Source organism: Cyprinus carpio, chromosome B4 (genome assembly GCF_018340385.1).
Source record: "Cyprinus carpio isolate SPL01 chromosome B4, ASM1834038v1, whole genome shotgun sequence".
Lineage (NCBI taxonomy): Eukaryota > Metazoa > Chordata > Actinopteri > Cypriniformes > Cyprinidae > Cyprinus > Cyprinus carpio.
Genome location: NC_056600.1, coordinates 10,987,760 through 11,005,625, shown reverse-complemented (window position 1 = coordinate 11,005,625; position 17,866 = coordinate 10,987,760). Strand labels below are relative to the sequence as shown.

Here is a 17,866-nt window from a genome sequence, read left to right as displayed (position 1 = left end):
AGAAAGAGAATACAAGTCACTTCTCAAACACACGAGTGCATCTGAAATGATACTCGAGACAAAGATTAGTTTGTTCCTCACAATGTTGGTTTTATTTGTTCACACAATCTCTGCATCTTGAGATGTGCCAAAATGGTGAAAGAACAAAAAAAAAAAGCCCCTGCCAGTCAGTCCACTCCATAATTTACAGCATAACCTGTACGGATAAAATCCAAGCCAACTTTTAAAAAGATCAAGAGTGACGCCAACTCTCCCTTCGCAAATGTCCAACAGGCGCAGATTGCTGCTGCTGTGACAATCTTTAGTTTGGTAATCATTTTATGGCACTGGCAGCAAAGCCATAACTTGATCTCTAAACACATGTCCATGAAAATAAATCTCCATCTTTGTTTTTAAAAACGTACAAGTCTCTCTTTTTTAACGATGCATTATGATTTGCAACCAGGCACATCCTTATTTGTTGTTGGTTTTTGATGGACCCCCAGAAATCCGACCGATGCAGACGTGAATCCATGTTTTGAAATGGGTGTGTGTGTTTCAGTGTCCATTCGACGGCCCCCCTCCCACAAGATGACAGAGTCCCTTCCGAAATATTCCCCCCCCCCTCCCCCCCCCCCCTGGCTGCGGCTGGCATCTGTGTGCTCGTAGGGGTAAAAGGGAGGGATGGGGCTGCGCTCTTTTGACACCCACAAGGCAATTTGCTTTTCCTGAAACCCTGCCATTCCAAAGCTCCAATTCAATTGGTTGGCTTTCCCATTTTGCCAAGTCCCACAAATCCTTCATGTGAGAGTTCCCTTTAGTTTCTCAACAGTGGTCATCATGGCTCCCTTTGCCACTTCCTCCAAATGTTAGCAAAACAAAAAATCTGACCTGCAGAGGACAAGAGTGAACGTTTTATAATGCTGAATTTATTCAGAAATATTTATATTCCAACACATTTGACCATGAATTTCCATGATTTTTTCCAGTCATTTGTGACTTAAAAAGTTAATGTAAACTTCAGCTGCTTTTGACTTTAAATTAAATAAAATTGCATTTTTCACAAAATCGCTTTTTTTCCCTTCTTGGGCCTGAAATGGAGGAATTTTGGTCAATATTGACAATTTAAACAATATTTTGCCAAATGTGCTTTTGTGCTGAAACCTTGGCTGGTTTAGGCCTGCCTAAAGTAGGTGGCAGCAAGCCCCTTATATGATAAATTATTTATTGAATCCTCAAATCAAATAATTCGCTCAAAACGGCTGATTCCATTAGAAACGAAACTGTGTCCCAATCTGCACACTATCCATCCTAAATTCTGTGATATTAGTAATTTTCAATACTATTTAGGGCAGATAGGCTGGATAGTATGCACATTGGGACGCAGGGAAAGTGTCCATCTGAATGGGCCGTTGAATCACTGGCTCATTTGATTAGTCCAAAAACTGATTCATTCAAAGAACGAAACACCATGTTTTTATGCACTGTTGTATAAAATTAATAGCACATTTGTGCTTGCGCATGTAGGTCTACTGATATTCAGAAAAGTACATTGCTTGTGCGATGAATATAAAAAATAAAAAAAAACTCATTCATGGGTATTTTTTCTTTAATTGCTTGAATTATAAGGCTATTTTACCTGTATTCTAATAGGCTTCACCGCGCAGTGAATGCTTTTGGACTCTTAAGACGTGTTTTTGTTTGGTTTTTGCAAGGTCAATGACTCAATGTCAGCTCTTCAATAATCTCTTAATCCTTCACAGTTACACATACAGCAAAATAACATTAGGCCTATGTCAGGGGAATGTTTTTTAATTCTAATGAAGGAAAAAAATCATACCTTTTCTGTTGTCTTCTTTTTAAAGAAATTCAAATGTTGCGCTTGAACCACCCCCCGCCCCCCTCAATTCAAGCCCTGATTATTACATATATTATATAGTTCCATTTAAAATAAACTAACGCAAATGTATTACAACAAATATAAAAAAGCAAAAAAATACAATATTTAAATTAATTACTTTGATTATATGAATTACTAATTATATTAAATTAAAAACTTTAATATTTAACATTATATCAATAGTATATATTAATATATTGCAATATATGACATTACATCTTACTTATATGTAATATAAATATATAGTATAACGTTCATTTTAAAATGATTTAAGAACACAGATTAAGACCAATATAAAGAAAGCAAAAAATACATTTTAAATTAATCTGATAATTTGAATTCAAATAATTTCATTATTAAATAAACTTCATTCACTGAGGATTAAGTTCCATGTCATCCACAATAACATTACAAATTTAGTGTTGAGTATGCTTGTGTTACCTGGTCTTGCAGCATCAGCAGGTAAAAGACAGCTATCGGTACAGCCTGGTGAACTCTCTTATCGCCCAACAAACCTGTTTACATTCCTCTGCACTGGGGTGACAGATTGATAGATAGATGGAGAAACAGAGAGAGCAAATTAGCATCACTCTTCAACAAACTAATAAACAATAAGCTGGTCCATTATTACTAGTCACAGGTCAATTTCCAAACACGCCGAAAGCATGGGCGAGCAACACATCGATGGTGCATCAATCAGTCTGGCTTGTTTTTTTTTTTTTTTTTTGAAGATTTGAAGAATTTATTTCACACACTTCATTTTAAAGACAAAATTACAATAGTTACAGAAAGGTTAATGTGTGTAAAAAGGGGAAACCCCAAAGAAGCTATTGAAAGCTTTTAGGAGGGGGCCCAATAACACCATACAACATATAACATACAAGAACAAAAAGGTTTGGACTTTCCATGCTACCCGTGACTCATTCTGCATTGTCAGAATAAGTATTTGGCATCTGTGCACGACACCACGCTGGGAGGCTCCTCGTTCCTCAGGTCAAGACTTGCTGAAGTATGAGATACTTCACCCTCTTGGATGACTGGTTATGGGAACTTGTTTATGCATGCTGTGCTGAGTTAACCTTAAGGAGAACTAAACGTGCACCAGCTCGCAATACCTCAAAAGATAAATGTTGCCTGTAATCTACACTGATGAGCACTATATTACTTTTTATTGTAGGCAAAATCACTTTTAATTAAGGAACAGGCTGATTTCCTCAGAAGTGTAATGAAATGATAATAAAATTATCTGTTCACGGCCTTCTTTGAAGGCTCAGGTGACGGTGGGCACAAACTCACCTCGTGACCTGCTTATGGAAGTCGGTGAGCTGCTTGTGTGTGACGGATAGAGCGCCTCCTGCTGTTTCTTTTGGAAGACCCTTCAGTGTGGTTTCCAGCCAGCGGCAAAACGTCTACAGACACAGAAACATCCACAACATGTGACAATTGACATCACAGCCTCATTTATGAAAGGAAACCTATACAGAAAGATCTCTGAAATGTATTTAAAAGGCTAGAGACAGGTTTAGAAAATCTTTAGTAAAACACTGGTTATCACCTTAAAAATAAAATAATAAAACTAGATAAACAAGTTCGTCAAGACAAACTTTGAAGTCGGCATGGGAAAGCTTTTTTCAAATTTTTCAAAGCAGTTTGAAATAGTTTGAAGTTTACAATACTTTTAAAGATTAGAGTTTGAAAGAGTTTTGAAAGCAATGAAGTCATTAAAAAAACAGATGATAGGTAAGATATGTTAAGCTTAAATGGGTTAATATAGATAAGATAATATAATAAAAGAGAAAATAAGAAATGGATCAAAAATAAAAATATTTTTTATTATTTTTATTGTATTAATTTTATATTTTATTTGATTAATTCTTCTTTATTGTATTTTTTTTAATTATCTCATTATTATATTATTTTATCCCCAATTGTTGGGGTGTTGTGAGAAAAACATGGATACATTTTTAATTGGATGGGGAAAAAATGTTATCTTAATAAAAAAAAAATCTATTAAAATACCTCAGTAGAATGTCTATATGTATTCTTCAAATACAAGCAAATTTTACATAAGAGTCTGACAAATGCAACCCTCTACAATGCAAATAAATTACTTACATATACATCTAAATTATCATGTTAGGTGACTACATAATGTCTATTGTTAGCCATCGGTTAATAATTGTTAAATTTCAATGGGCTAGTGTTTGGGTTAATGGCGAAGAATAAGTTTAGCACAGATTTTCGTACAGTAAAAAAGATGTACGAAGAGTCTGACAAGTGTATAAAAAAAATAAAAAAATAAAAATACTAGCCAATGGCAAATCTATTGCCAAGGTGTGCAGAGGGTTGCAATGCATAAAAGTTAATCTGTGTTTGAGGGACATTCAAAAAGTGTTCAAAAAGAGTACAAACATACCGGCCGATCAAAGACCATGATCTCCCAGAGTACCTCTGCCACATCAGGCAGAGTGTAAGGCGGCAGGCAGAAACAGCAGGTGTTGATCAGCTGAGTCACTAGCTGCTGCCCATGCTGCTCCATCACATGGCCAATCAGACGCTTTCGCATCTCAAAGTCATCCTCATGCTGAAAGACAAGAAAAAACATTTTATGCAATGAAAGAACAGGAATGAAAGTCTTTCGATCGGTTGGTTTAGTTTGATCATCATGCTGCTTACGTCATTGGTGACCCCGGTGTGAATGAGGTCTCTGATGAACTTCATGACGCTGCAGTTGGCATCTCGATGGTCCAGGGTGGTGGCAGCGATGGCACACTGGATGATGTGGACGATAATACTGCTGCTCAGCAAAGTGACCGGACTACGCTGGACAAACCTGAAATAAAGAAAGAAAATAGCTGGTCTTAATGCATGTTATTTTTGTGTGGCGAGTCACTTATTTAGAGGTTGTTTTTCTAACGCTAATGCAGAAGTACAGAACTGGTACCTTGTGACGAGTCTAAAAAGATCGTCCACTGTGTCGGGGTGATTGCGCAGTCCATTAGGCTGCTCTAACAGCTGGAAGGTCGGCATACAGAGAGCCTGTGAGAGGAAAAGATACAGCTACTGATCAAGAACTCTTAGTTCCTCATTAATATTAATCATTCACTGCAGTACAAGATTCAAATGAAATCACTTTTTATGAGGGTTACCTGTAGCATATCCAACAGGCCTTGTCTGCATCCTTCCTCCATGCCATACTCGTCCACTAGAATGCTGCCCAGGTACAGGAAACAGGAGTGAGGGTACACCTGGTACACACTCACCATCTGAAACACAATTACATCTTTTTGAGATCCACACTGGATTTTCCATTTCAGTGGACATGTATTTTTAAGTCACAAAGACAGACCTGAGTAACAAGTGGCTGTAATAGGGATGCAGAGCCTTTGCCTACACAACGCACTGCAAATCTCAAGCAGCGGCAGCAGCGCTCCACTATCCTGTTATCACTCTGGTGGGCGTTCAACGTCTCCGACAACACCGGCCAGATCTACAACAAAGAACAGAGATGATCAAAATGAAACATTTACAGACAAAGTACTGTGTCATTCAACACACAGGTAAACTTACCTCTTGAATGACTTTCTGGCAGGGGTGTGTCTGTCCATTCTCTACTATGGGGTTTGTGTGTCTAATAGAAAAAAGGAACCATTTAAAAAAAAAAATAGCAAAATAGCACAACACATTTACATTCTTTAATGTGACATTTTTCTGTGAAAATGAATGTTTAATAGGATATAATGGGGGTGGAATTCCATTTTATCTGCCAGGATTTGACTGGATTGTGAAATATTTACACCTGCAGAAAACGTTACATTTTAATTTTTTTTATTAATTAATGCTATTTAACAACCTTTTGCAATAGCATGCTCAGATAAATTGTGAACTTTAAGACAATATGGTGTAGAATTCAGATGAAATGTTATTTAATATCTTTTGTGATTTATTCTTAGTAATTATTTTCACTAAAATTTCTAAACTTTAAACAGTTTTTCAAAACTATAAAACTAATCATTTGCGAGGAGGACAAATTCTACAGCCATAAAAAAAGGGTGTGTTTTTTTCTAACCACTATGCCAACTTCTATGGCTATTTAATGGCAAAAACCATAAATAATAAGTCTGAAAGTTTACATAATAATAATAATAATAATAATAATTAATTATAAAAAAAAAACAAGCAAAATAAATAAAACAAAAATAAAATTAATAACAAAATACACAATTTTTCTAAATCTATAAATTATCTAACTATTCTAACTACTAAAACCTTCCCAGAAATTAATTTACAATCCTTTTTTAAGAGTATAAATTTAAAAAAAAAAATAAAAATAAATAAAAAAACACTAATAACCAATAAAGTGCTAAGTCCAATATTGTGCTTAAAGGGCAATGGTGGTGATGTTGAGAGTTTTAACCTGAAGATAACAGCTAGTCTGTCCAGCCACACAGTGGGGTCTGATGACTTCCCACTACTGGAGTCCTGAGCAAGCAGCTGGACACAAAGACAACACATTACTTTATTGCATTAACCAAAGACAGTGAGAAATACAAATCACACAGTCACGGGTATCTAACCTTCCTCAGTGCCATGACCTGAACAGCACAAAGATCGTTCAGACACTCCGCGATCTTCTCCAGGGGCAGGCGGGCCAACACCAGTGCTGTGCCTGAGATAAACCAATCACACCACTTAATCAAAACCAGCCATACAACAAGGGCATGACTATGATAAACAGAAAAGAGTTGACCTCTACAGGAGAAGCGTGTAAAGAACGAAATCAAAGATAAATAAAATAAACCACATTTAAATGGATAGCTCACCCAAAAATGAAAATTCTGTCATTAATTAACTCGTAAGACTTTTGTTCATCCTTGGAATTGTTGAATAAAGTCGATATTTTTGTATTCTTTGCACACAAAAAGTATTCTTGTAGCTTCATAAAATTACGGTTGAACCCCTGATGTCACATGGACTAACTTATCGATATCCTTGTTACGTGTCTGGACCTTGATCGTGGTATGACCCTTGCTGTCTATGGGAGGGTCAGAGAGCTCTCGGATTTCATCAAAGATATCTTAATTTGTGTTCCGAATATGAACGAAGGTCTTATGGGTTTGGAACGACATGAGGGTGAGAAATTAATGACAATTTTTATTTTACATAATATCTTTAACATAGATCCCCTCCACACCTTTTAGCAAGCCAACCGCAGCTTCTGTGGACAGGGCGAATGAGTCGAGTGCGCGGGCGATGTTCAGCAGGCCCTGGAAGTGCTGTGCCATGTGATCTCGACACACCGAGCAGATGTTGTGAATGGCTTTAGCTGCCACAGAGGCCAATGGCTTCTCCCGCAAACCCTTCATCAGGAAGATCAGAACAGGATCTGCCAACCCAATACAGACATCATGAATACACAAAGAGAAACTAAACATCCAGCGAGTGAAGATGATGTAGTAAATTAGATTGTGACAGTCACCTAACATGCAAGGGTTCCGGTCAATCACTTCGCTCATCTCGCCAACTAGCTCGATGCTGGTGTAGCGAACGGCAATGTGGACCGTCTCGGGAAGCAACACTACCTGCTCCAGCACCTCCGTCAGAGTGGGATTATTCTCACTAGGAACCAGCAGAGGGAGGAAGAAACATTTTAGAGTTACAATCAAACTTTCATGATTAAAACTCAACAAAGATTTCATGATTAATTGCGATCTTCATTTGATTGATCCTGCAAAATAATGGCTTTCTAGTGATGTGTCCTCAAGGGCTGCAGACAAAAACAAACAATCAACCAGATTTACAAAAAAAAACAACAACATGGGATTAATGCATGCCAAGAAACAGTTTTTCCATCATCATAGTTTATAGTTATATGCAGAAGCAGGATTAACATTCAACCAGACTTTTTTTTTTTCATCAGTATTATTTGTGATTTGAATTTTGTGAATGGGAGTTCCTCTTTTGCGATGTTATAAGCCGGGCATCGTACACTTCCACTTTCTAACTTGCGATCTTGATGTCACATTTTACGAAAAAAGATAATTGTCTGTTGTACTAACATCTACTATACACCATTCACTTTTTTAGACTAAAACAAATGCTTGAATTGTATGAAGATTGATTCATTATTCTTAATGAAAAGAGCAACAACAATAAAACGGCTAATGACAAACTGCTTTATATAATGTTTATTAACAAAAACGAATAAGAGGCGGCATAGCATACACCATTATATATTGACTAGACGCTTTGGAGAAGAGCAGGTCATGTACTTGCACAAATTCAACCAAGTTTTACTCGCACATTCACAAAAAATGTTGAACGCAAAAAATTTTGGTCCCAGTCTAGAGCCTTGAAAAAAGATGAGTTAATCAGTCTGAAACACTACATAGTTACAGTATTAGCAGAAAGAGAATTTTTCACATTTAACCAAAATGGACAGAACAATATCCAAAAGAATTAGAACCAAATCAAATAAGAATCAAATTGAGAGCTTGTGAATCACAATCTAAATGAGTCAGAAAATCTGCATCAATAACCAGAGCTATACAAAATGTCAGATGTTTTATTTTTTAAAAGTCATATCAGCAGCAGTCTATATCCATTGCAAAACTAAAAAAAGTAACGTACAAATAATAACTGTATAATTAAATACTACAAAAAGGTTTGAGTGACCTTATGAGCCTCAAAGCATAAGACGATGCGATAATGAAATATAATCTGCAATAGCTTGACTAAATAAGTTTGCAGCCGCAGGTGTGAATTTGACTGTTGAAAGCAAGAGACTTGAACATGAAGCTGTTAAATCATGACTGAATGCGATACTTACGGATCGATACTCTTAGCTATGGCAGCCATGATGAACAGAACAGCCTCAGTTACTTCCCATGGGGGGTTTCCCTCCTTCAGAGTCGAATACAGCTGATGAGAAGACACAAGACATATATAAAAATAACGGTAAGGTTGAATATTCCCTTTGGTTTCTCAGTAAATCATCCAAATATTTTCCTCAAATCACTTTCAGTTCATGTTTCTATTAGTATAAATTCTACCTGTGAGAAACACTCCATGGAGCCGACTAGGAAAATGACATCTTTCACAAGATCAGACACTCTCATCCTGAACTCCCCGAAATCATCTGTGTCCTCTGGCACTCCTTCCTGCACAGGAAGCATAAAATAAGCGATGAAGAAAAACACATGGAAATCATGTAGCTTATTCAATTTTATTGCACAAAAGCAATAAGTACTAGAAAGAAGTGGCTTGTATTTGAATGATTTGATGATTTTTCATGTGAAGAAGGAAGAGGAAGATACAGAAAGGGAGGATGCTCACATGATCTGGGTCAAGCTGGCAGTGGCGGGCGAGACTGTGCAGTAGTCTCTGTATGTACGGCTTGAACACTCTGTGAAGCGCCGGATCATTCATTTTATAAAGATTTTCTCCCAGACGGTACCAGAAGTTGAACGAGATCTCAACCACCTGAAGGAGGACAAAGATTCCCAACAGACAGTCAAAAAGGATGCTTAAATCCCATACTCACTTTCACTTGTTACATGTGAATACGTTTCACACAAACCTCATACTGGGGATGGCCAGCACAAATAAGCAGCAACTCTAGGGTGCGTAGATCTCCCATGCCCTGGCCAGGAGTCCTTACAGTCATCTCCAAAAATGTCTCAGACAATTCCGTAAAGATCCGGCAATAATTTAGCACCCTGTGGTGAAAAAGGAAAGCAAGAAAAGGGGAAAAAGCAGATGCAGTTTACGACAGGTTTCAACACAAATCACTTGCTCTGTACCAAAACCTTATTAATAATTTCACACAATAGTTATGTTATGTATTTTCAGCATTTAGAGTATTATACAATTTGACACTGAACTATATGTAAATTGAGTCAAGTCTCCTGTATAAAATATTGTGTGACTTGAACTTTCAACATAGCAATATGTTAAAGTCAAGCTCTATTGAAATCAACTTTAAATTAGGACTCCAGTTTAGTATGTTTACGCAATTTGAGCTTTTACCATAGCAACATGTTAACGTCAAACTTGACAAACCAATTAGGTCAAGTCTCCTCTTTAGCATATTACTCCGTTTGAGCTGCTATCATAGCAACATGCTAACAACAAACTACCGAAATCAAATGAGAGACAGGTTACAGTTTAGTGTATTTGCGCTGTCTTACGATGCTGTCTTACGGCATCTCACTGGATATCGGAACAGAGATATTTTGTTTAAGGCTTGTATGAACTGCATTCATAGATCATAAACAATGGCATACGTACTTATCGAGGTCCTCTCGTGCTACAGCCATGTGGTAAGCTGTTTCTAGAGAGAGGACTCCCTGGAAGAGCTGCATGGCCAAAGGCATGTGTATGGCCACATTCTCGATCCCATACAGTGCGGAGCACACGCAGTCCGATGCCGCCTCATGCAAGTTTGTGGACGTCTCATCCCTCTGCTGCAATGAACAGATGGGGGGAGATATTTATAAATATAAGAAAGAGAAAGTGGGAGCTAAGCATCACATTTGCTGATCTCACCAGCACTTGGAAGAGAATCATCAGCAATTGATTGCTGGCCATGAAGTTGTTGTCCAGCACTCCTAAATTAAACCAGCTCCCCAAACACCGGAACACCTTGATAAGCATCTTCTCATCATGTCCGGACTTCTCCGCACACGTCACCTGATCATGGAAATACACCAACAGCCAAGCTCAGAATCATAAACCATCCATTTACATGTTTATGAAGACTTTAAACCACTAAAATGATTTGCATGGGTGGAATAACAGCACAGAACAAAGGATGAGAGAGTTAGTACAGTTAAAGCAACATATGATGGCCCAATAGAGGAAGAGATGTGTTTTTATGCCTTGCAAAATTCCTTTTGTGAATCCTGCCAATTTAAATATTCTAACATATACAATTATTTTAAATATTATTTTATATTTGGCAAATCTGAGCAGTACGCAGGCGGCGTATGTTCTTCTGTGTCAGCCGTGCTGCTCTGATGCGCTGTTTTCTTTCAAACCAAAGCGTAAATACACGTAAAAAACTTATCCTTGTAGTGCGGCTACATGAATAATGACAAAATTTTCATTTTGGGATGGAGTATCCTTTTAAATAAAAACATTTTCAGACACTTACAAATGTACAGCTAAAATAAATGTATAAAAATAATAATAATAAACAATACTCTTTGAGCCCTGCATGGGGAGTCACGTATCTTGCATGCTTTAAGTAACTTAAGGATGTGATAACCGTTAAACTTTGGACAGACTAGGCTAGGCATGTCGTTAAGGTTGCAAAGTGCAAAACAAATGATAGAAATTGTTTTGCAGATATCAATGCGTCCAGACCAGAAGAGTGACCACTGTGGTAGAGTAGTAGGCCAGATCCTCAATGATCTCCGTCCGTCGATTGGCTCCAATCCTCAGAGAGCGGCTATGCACCTCTTCTGGCAGGACGGTGAGTATCTCAATCAGGAAAGGCATGGAGGACACATCGTTACTGTATCTGGAAGAGCCAAAACAGAGCACTGGGTAATTACTGAAATTTCAAGGTGACATCAACTATTATAATCACAATTCTTTTAGAATTATTACACATTAAAAATGGTGATATTTAATTAATTTTGCAGCCAAGCAAACCTAATCCTGACACAGTTTCACTATATGGAATAATATCCATTTTATAGTGAACTATTCCTTTAATGGATCAGTAATGGATGAACCAGGGCCACAGGTATGGAACATATCAATAAAATGCAAATGAAGGAAAGTCTAAAGTAGATTCTTACTTTTCTATGAGGGTGTGAACACAGCCTTTCCACGAGGCCATCTGAAGAGCCAGATCTGCGATTGCCAATGCAAGCTGGGAGAGAGAACGACATTAGAACACCAACAACACTTTCTGAACAGCTCTCAATATTTAGCACTGCTGTGTGGTTGAGATGGACTGTCCCTGTTAACACATGATGAACGCCAGATGTTTGAGGTCAGTGGTACATTTAGGGGTGGGCGATATGGCAAAAATTTTAGATCACTATTTGTTGGTTTTACTATTTTGTCCGAGCAGTACAACCAAACTAATTTCCCTATTTTAAAGACAAAGCCATTCAAGGTAAATATAAAAAAAGAATGGCGGATATTAGGGATGCATGATAAATATCGGCACGATATTTAATGCACAGCTCGTCAGTAAAGCCGGTTCTGTTATCTGCGGTAAATCTCCACACGTGCGTGCTTTCACGTGGGGCAGCATTTACTACACAGAGCCATTGTTCACTGACAAGCTGTGCAAAACATGCGCAAAATATGATTGTGGTTTTGCGCAGCTTGTCAGTGAACAATGGCTCTGTGTAGTAAATACACATGCAAATAATGTACTTTTCTGATTGCAAATAAATGCATTGTCCTTGGATAGTGACTCTACCGCCGAGTCAACACTGATGTGAATGTATGTGGTGTTGTACAGTATCGATTCAAACGGACGGTGATGTTACCTGTGTGACGATGATTGGAGACAGCTCTTTGAGGTTCTGGATGTGAGACAGGAGTGAATCTCTCAGTGAGGTGTGGGTCTCTGGGGGAAGCTCGTAGAACGACGTCTGGATCTTCATCTTCATTGTTTGGGCTGCGAAGTAACACGATTCCACGTCCTGCTTCAGCTGCAGAAGCTGATCCGAGATCTCCCATGCATACATCTGCACAGGAGAACAAAATTTTTTTTTCATAATCATCAATTCACAATATATATTTTCTGATATTCTTATGTCTTCTTCTCCAGCTCTCTCGCTCTCGTTTAGCTACTGGTCACCACAGAACAATCATCAATATGTTTTATGACTAAAGTGTGCTAAAATGTCTATTGAGCCTTAAATAAACTATATTTGCTCATTTCACATACATAATCAGCATTGTATCGGTCACTCCACTGTCTAACATCAAGTCTGACCAGTTGTATTTTGCATAGACAAGGAAAAGCAAAAAATATAAACACTTCCACATCAGATGCATCACATCAACATTGCTAATGCAAATAAATAAAAGTACCAGGAACCAGGAACTCATTATGTGTAACATATAACACACAACCTGAAAATACAGACCGTTTCAGAAGATCAATTTGAGGTGAAGCCATACAGTGACATAATTTTGCAAAAAAGGCAATTTTTATTTCATTCACTGTATTTGGCGGTCTGTTGTAAAATAACACTGTCAGATTTCAGATTCTAGATTTCAAGAGAACAGAAATAACAAATCAGAAATTAACAGAATACAATTCTCACAATTTAAATTAAGCATTTATAATTGGGGAGTCTGCATAAATGCAATCTAACTAATTGGTCCCTTAGTATATTTCATTAAAATATTAAACAAAAAATATAAGATTTGACAAGGTGGTGATAAGATTGTTTATATATTTATTTTAAGATGTAGGCCTATAGGGGACAAACTGTCTTGTGAGGAGCAGGATAATTAACCTAAGTGTCAAATGTAAAACCACGCAATTCACAGCATTATTGTCACAATACTGTACTACTTAGTTCTGCAAAAAGCAACATGAGTTGCAAAACTTCTCCCCCTGGTTTGTAATCTTAACACCTTCCTTATCACTCATTTTGCAGTTTGCTGAAGCGGAACTAAGTGAAGAATCAGCAACTCAAAGGGCAAAACAACAAACTTATAGTGTTAGCAGAGGCAGCATAAATGCATCTGCCTTGAAATAACAATTGCAGCACAGATGTTATTTTATTCATATTTGAAATATTTCTAATGATGAAGAAGCTGTCTAGATAATGTTACCCAAATCAGCGAAGTCTGAATTCAACCTAGCCTGCAGGTAAACCCAGCTTAAACTAGATGAGTTTAAAACTCAATAGCTGATTTCTAGCTGGTCTAGGATGGTAAACCAGCAAAAAAAAGGAGCTACTAGTTGGTCATTCCGGTTTAGAGGGTGGACAAGCTGGTTTTTGGAACAGCTAATGTCCAACAAGGAACTAGCTAACGTTACCTTGTTCAAAACACAGCTTTCTAACATGGTAGTCTAGATGATAAACCCGATTTAGATCTCCTCGCACAAGTTCACAAGAACTATTTCTGCTAAACTTGCTGCTTAAACCCACCCAAAACTCGATCTAAAATCATCAAACCACAGCCAAGCTGAATGGATTTAGCAATGGATACAAATCAACCCCCACAACGCATGTGACCACCTCCACTTCTCAACACGTCTAATGTTTATGGTTTACAAAGCTTCGCTGCGGCCTCAGTGGACACTGTTTTTAACGCAATGCATATTGTAAAGGTTCGTTAGTAAGTGAGGGTGCTGTGGCGCAGTAGGCCCGCTAATGAACGCACCGATCTCTGCAGCTCTCCCAGCCAGACCGAGGCGCGCTCCTTGCCGGCAGGGTCCGGGTCGTGATACAGCGCCTGCACGGCCTGGTAAACCAGCGGCAGGGTGGGTTTCCCGCCTTCCATGGTGCTTCTAGAGGGTGTAGATATGGGGTAAATAACACGGCTTGCGCTTCTCGGGAGGTTGTAGACGCGCAGGTTGACTGTTTATTCGGCCCTCGCGTTCTCCGATCTGGCCGCCATCTCAAGCAGACACAGGGCGCTCCTGTCAAACAAGTCCGTGTGGAAACCGCGGCACAGGAACTATAATGAGTCCGGACTAGAACGATTTTAGAATTATAACGCGCTCTTCGTGTTAATTCTTAGAACGATATCCACTTCCGAACAGGAACTTCTCAGGTTGGAATGTGTTTTAACGGTTGTGGTTTAAATATATGTCCTGGTATACTTATTACGAGGATAATTTCATTGGAGACACACCCACTGCTACGCGCTATTTAAGGGTCATTCCCGTGAAAAGGTGACGGAGCCATTTGTGTTCCATAAGGGAATCGTGAGGAATCGATTCCGGTTCCAATTCCATTCCGATACTTCTTTGCGATTCCGCATCTTTAACGCGTCCTCCATTGATTATTTTAATATTTACAAAGAGGAAAAGGTACTTATTGAATTTAGTGCAGTCAGCAAAACAGAAGAGAAATAATAATAATAATAAGAAGAAAAAAATTAAATTAATTAACGTAAATAATGATTTCAAAACATATGTTTTCACTTCTGTTAATTTGTCTAATTAGTCTAATTAGTTAAGTATATATAGCCTAAAATATTAAACCAAAAAAGTGAGATTTGTTTATTGAAAAAAAAAAAACACTGATTACAATAAAATGCACATACTATATTTTATTTTAAACAAACAGTCAGTCAAGTCTCTGATTTATGTCTAATAAGTATTTAGCCACGCATAGCATAAAACAGCAGAAGTCCTGGTTCATTTTAAGTCAGATTTGATAAAATATATATTTAACTTGTTAGAATTCGACTGAGTCATTAACCGCCCCGGTTTTGATTCCCTAAAAAGAACCAGTTCAGAAGAGTCATTTGTGCGGGAATCGGACTACACTGTTCGTTCTGAATGTTGATTCACCAAAAAGAACTGGCTAATAAAAGTCGTTCGTGTATGTCGGATGTAATGTAATGTGTCTTAAATATAATATTTAAAAAAATAATAAGAAAGACATCATCTTTTGTTTTGCAGACAAGTTTCAACCTCTTCAGTGTTTTTCCCAGTCTCCCTCTTTCATCTCTTTTTCATTTCTTTTTCTCACATGCACATGGTTCTCTCACACACTGGCATAACAAACTAAAAACAAACAAACAAACAAAACATCCATGCAGCAAAATTCTATAAAGATGGCTTTAATACACAACAAAAAATCCAAACTATTTTGTACACACATTCAATAAATTTAAGTTTCAATTATTGATATGAAGTTGATAAAGGTGCATTACGTAGTTCATCTCTATAATTCCCAGGATGTCTATGACCTTCCCGTAACCCAGGTCGTATCATACCCATGCAACTCAGATGCATAGCTTGGTTACAATACAACCCCGGGTCAATGGATGGCTTTTGGCTTTCGTGAATTAGATCATTCAACACAGTGTACAAAATATCTGACACAAATATAAGTGCATTCTTATTCAAAATTTTACAAAGCAGCACATTTTAATTTATCAAGAACTTCAAGGAATAAAAATAAACAATATACTTTGAGTATAAATTAATTGTTAAACATGTCGGTTATTAATACTGTTAAATTTGTGTATGAATGCAATATGTTAACATAATCCATTGTGCATCTAAACAGAAAACATTTTTCTACCAGAGAGTGCAAATTAAAGACCTTCAAACAACCAATTAAACAGAACTGCAAAATTTTGATTTCTATGGAAAAATAGATTTCTACGTCTATGGAAACAAAAAACAAAGAGGCATTACTTAGCATTAGCAACAAATTAATTATCAGATTATGATGAAACATTATTAACCAAATTCACACTGTAATAAGTTTCCAACCTATAAAATAATACTTACCTGCTGAAACCAAAGAAAAGAATTGAGAGGGAGAGGAAGGGAAGATTCTCTGATGAGAAACGAAGAAACCGAAATGAGGTGTATAAAAAGAGGCTGGATGTATAGGATTTACAGTTTAACACTCTTTATCTCTCTCCAGATTATCAAAATTGACCCACAATCTAAGTCTTAGCTAACAAGATAAACTGGCAGTTTGCACGTAATCCCTCTGACATCAATATGGTTTGTGGGGATTTTTAGCAATTGGTTTAGGTAAATCTTGTTTCCAGATTACGGCTCATCCTTGTGCTTGGGGACCTTAAGAGCTTGGTTTGCCTTTCACCTGCTTATACTGCTGCTCATGAAATGGAAGCCAAGATTTAACAAACTTGTTTGACCCAAAAAACTAGGCCAGTGCTTTAGGTAAGATGTATATTGTGTTTCCATGTGTTTTAGGAAAGGGTTTTAGTTACTCAGTACAGAGAAAATTCAGTGTTAAACTTTAGAATTTAAAAACCTTAAAGTTTCTTTAAAGCATTAGCCAATTCAGAAATATAGAGTTCTGATCATTTTCACATTTCTTATCAGACCACAAATCTACAGGATCAAGCCAAATCTTAAAAGCTGAATCATGAAATCCTCTGAAAAACTACTTGACAACTTTTTTGTTGAGTTGCCAGATATACTAAAATAAATCAGCTATAAGCATTGATTCAAAACACCAAAAAATGACTCTGTCCTCTAGGCTAGGCTAATCTATAAAATAAGGTTTAACAAGTGATTTTCAGATTGTGAAATAACTCAGGACTAAGCTAAGATGACTGAGGCATGTAGTACAGTATATTATACAACTTTTAAGTGGTAAACTTGTTTAATTTGCTGGCCAAATGATTAAAAGTAAGTAAATTAAAAACACTACAGAGATGTTATTCAGTGCTATTTACTTCTGATATATGTGTTGTTTGTGGACTTACATGTTAAGTAATGTTTTAGGATAATGATTGAGTGGGGTCCAACAGTTATTATGTGGTCCAATAGGTTATCCAGTGTTGTTGCGTAAAATTTATTGTATTAAATATTACAGTTACATTTACTGTTTTAAAAGTTTACGTATTTTTTATGGTTAAAAATAATGTTAATATACCAACCTATTGAAGTATTGAAATCTGTTTTGTACCTTTGTAATACACTGATAACCACCAAAAGCAGATGATGATGAGAAAGTCACATGATGAACCAAAGCCCATCACAAGCAACTTTTAAATACTAACATATATAGAAGGTGCACAGTGTCATTCACACAAACACTAAATAATGGTAACACACATGAAACTGAAATAATGCAATAAACATTAATTTAACAACATTAGATGTAACATACAACCCTATTGTACAAAAATTTACGGTTATTCACTGTAAATTATACATTCTTTTTCACTTCCAAATACGGTATACTACCGTAAAATTACATGTAATGTCCAATATAGTTTGTAACCATTTAACTGTTTTTTACTGTAGCATTTTTACAGTGTATATTTTGACTAGTTTTC

General features: G+C 37.0%; 1 protein-coding gene across 1 annotated transcript; it reads right to left on the bottom strand.

Moving 5' to 3' along the window:
• Positions 1–69: 69 nt before the first annotated feature.
• Positions 70–14,721, bottom strand: tnpo3 (transportin 3). Its single transcript, XM_042721953.1, has 23 exons — positions 14,249–14,721; positions 12,391–12,591; positions 11,686–11,759; positions 11,246–11,402; positions 10,427–10,570; positions 10,169–10,344; positions 9,459–9,597; positions 9,215–9,361; positions 8,932–9,039; positions 8,709–8,800; positions 7,359–7,498; positions 7,074–7,265; positions 6,457–6,548; positions 6,297–6,373; positions 5,450–5,510; positions 5,229–5,369; positions 5,029–5,145; positions 4,824–4,918; positions 4,556–4,712; positions 4,296–4,463; positions 3,176–3,288; positions 2,321–2,413; positions 70–870 (listed from the first exon to the last, which is right to left on the bottom strand). Exons 1-22 carry the CDS (start codon positions 14,366–14,368, stop codon positions 2,353–2,355), a joined length of 2,772 nt encoding a protein of 923 aa, XP_042577887.1. The 5' UTR covers positions 14,369–14,721; the 3' UTR covers positions 70–870; positions 2,321–2,352.
• Positions 14,722–17,866: the final 3,145 nt, after the last annotated feature.

Coding starts and splice junctions, on each gene's coding strand:
- tnpo3 (XM_042721953.1), bottom strand. CDS start 14,368: ATGGAAGGCGGGAAACCCACCCTGCCGCTGGTTTACCAGGCCGTGCAG. Junction 11,403..11,685: donor GTTCACACCCTCATAGAAAA/GTAAGAATCTAC, acceptor TGGCTCTTCCAG/ATACAGTAACGATGTGTCCT. Junction 8,801..8,931: donor CCATGGAGTGTTTCTCACAG/GTAGAATTTATA, acceptor TCTTCTCATCAG/CTGTATTCGACTCTGAAGGA.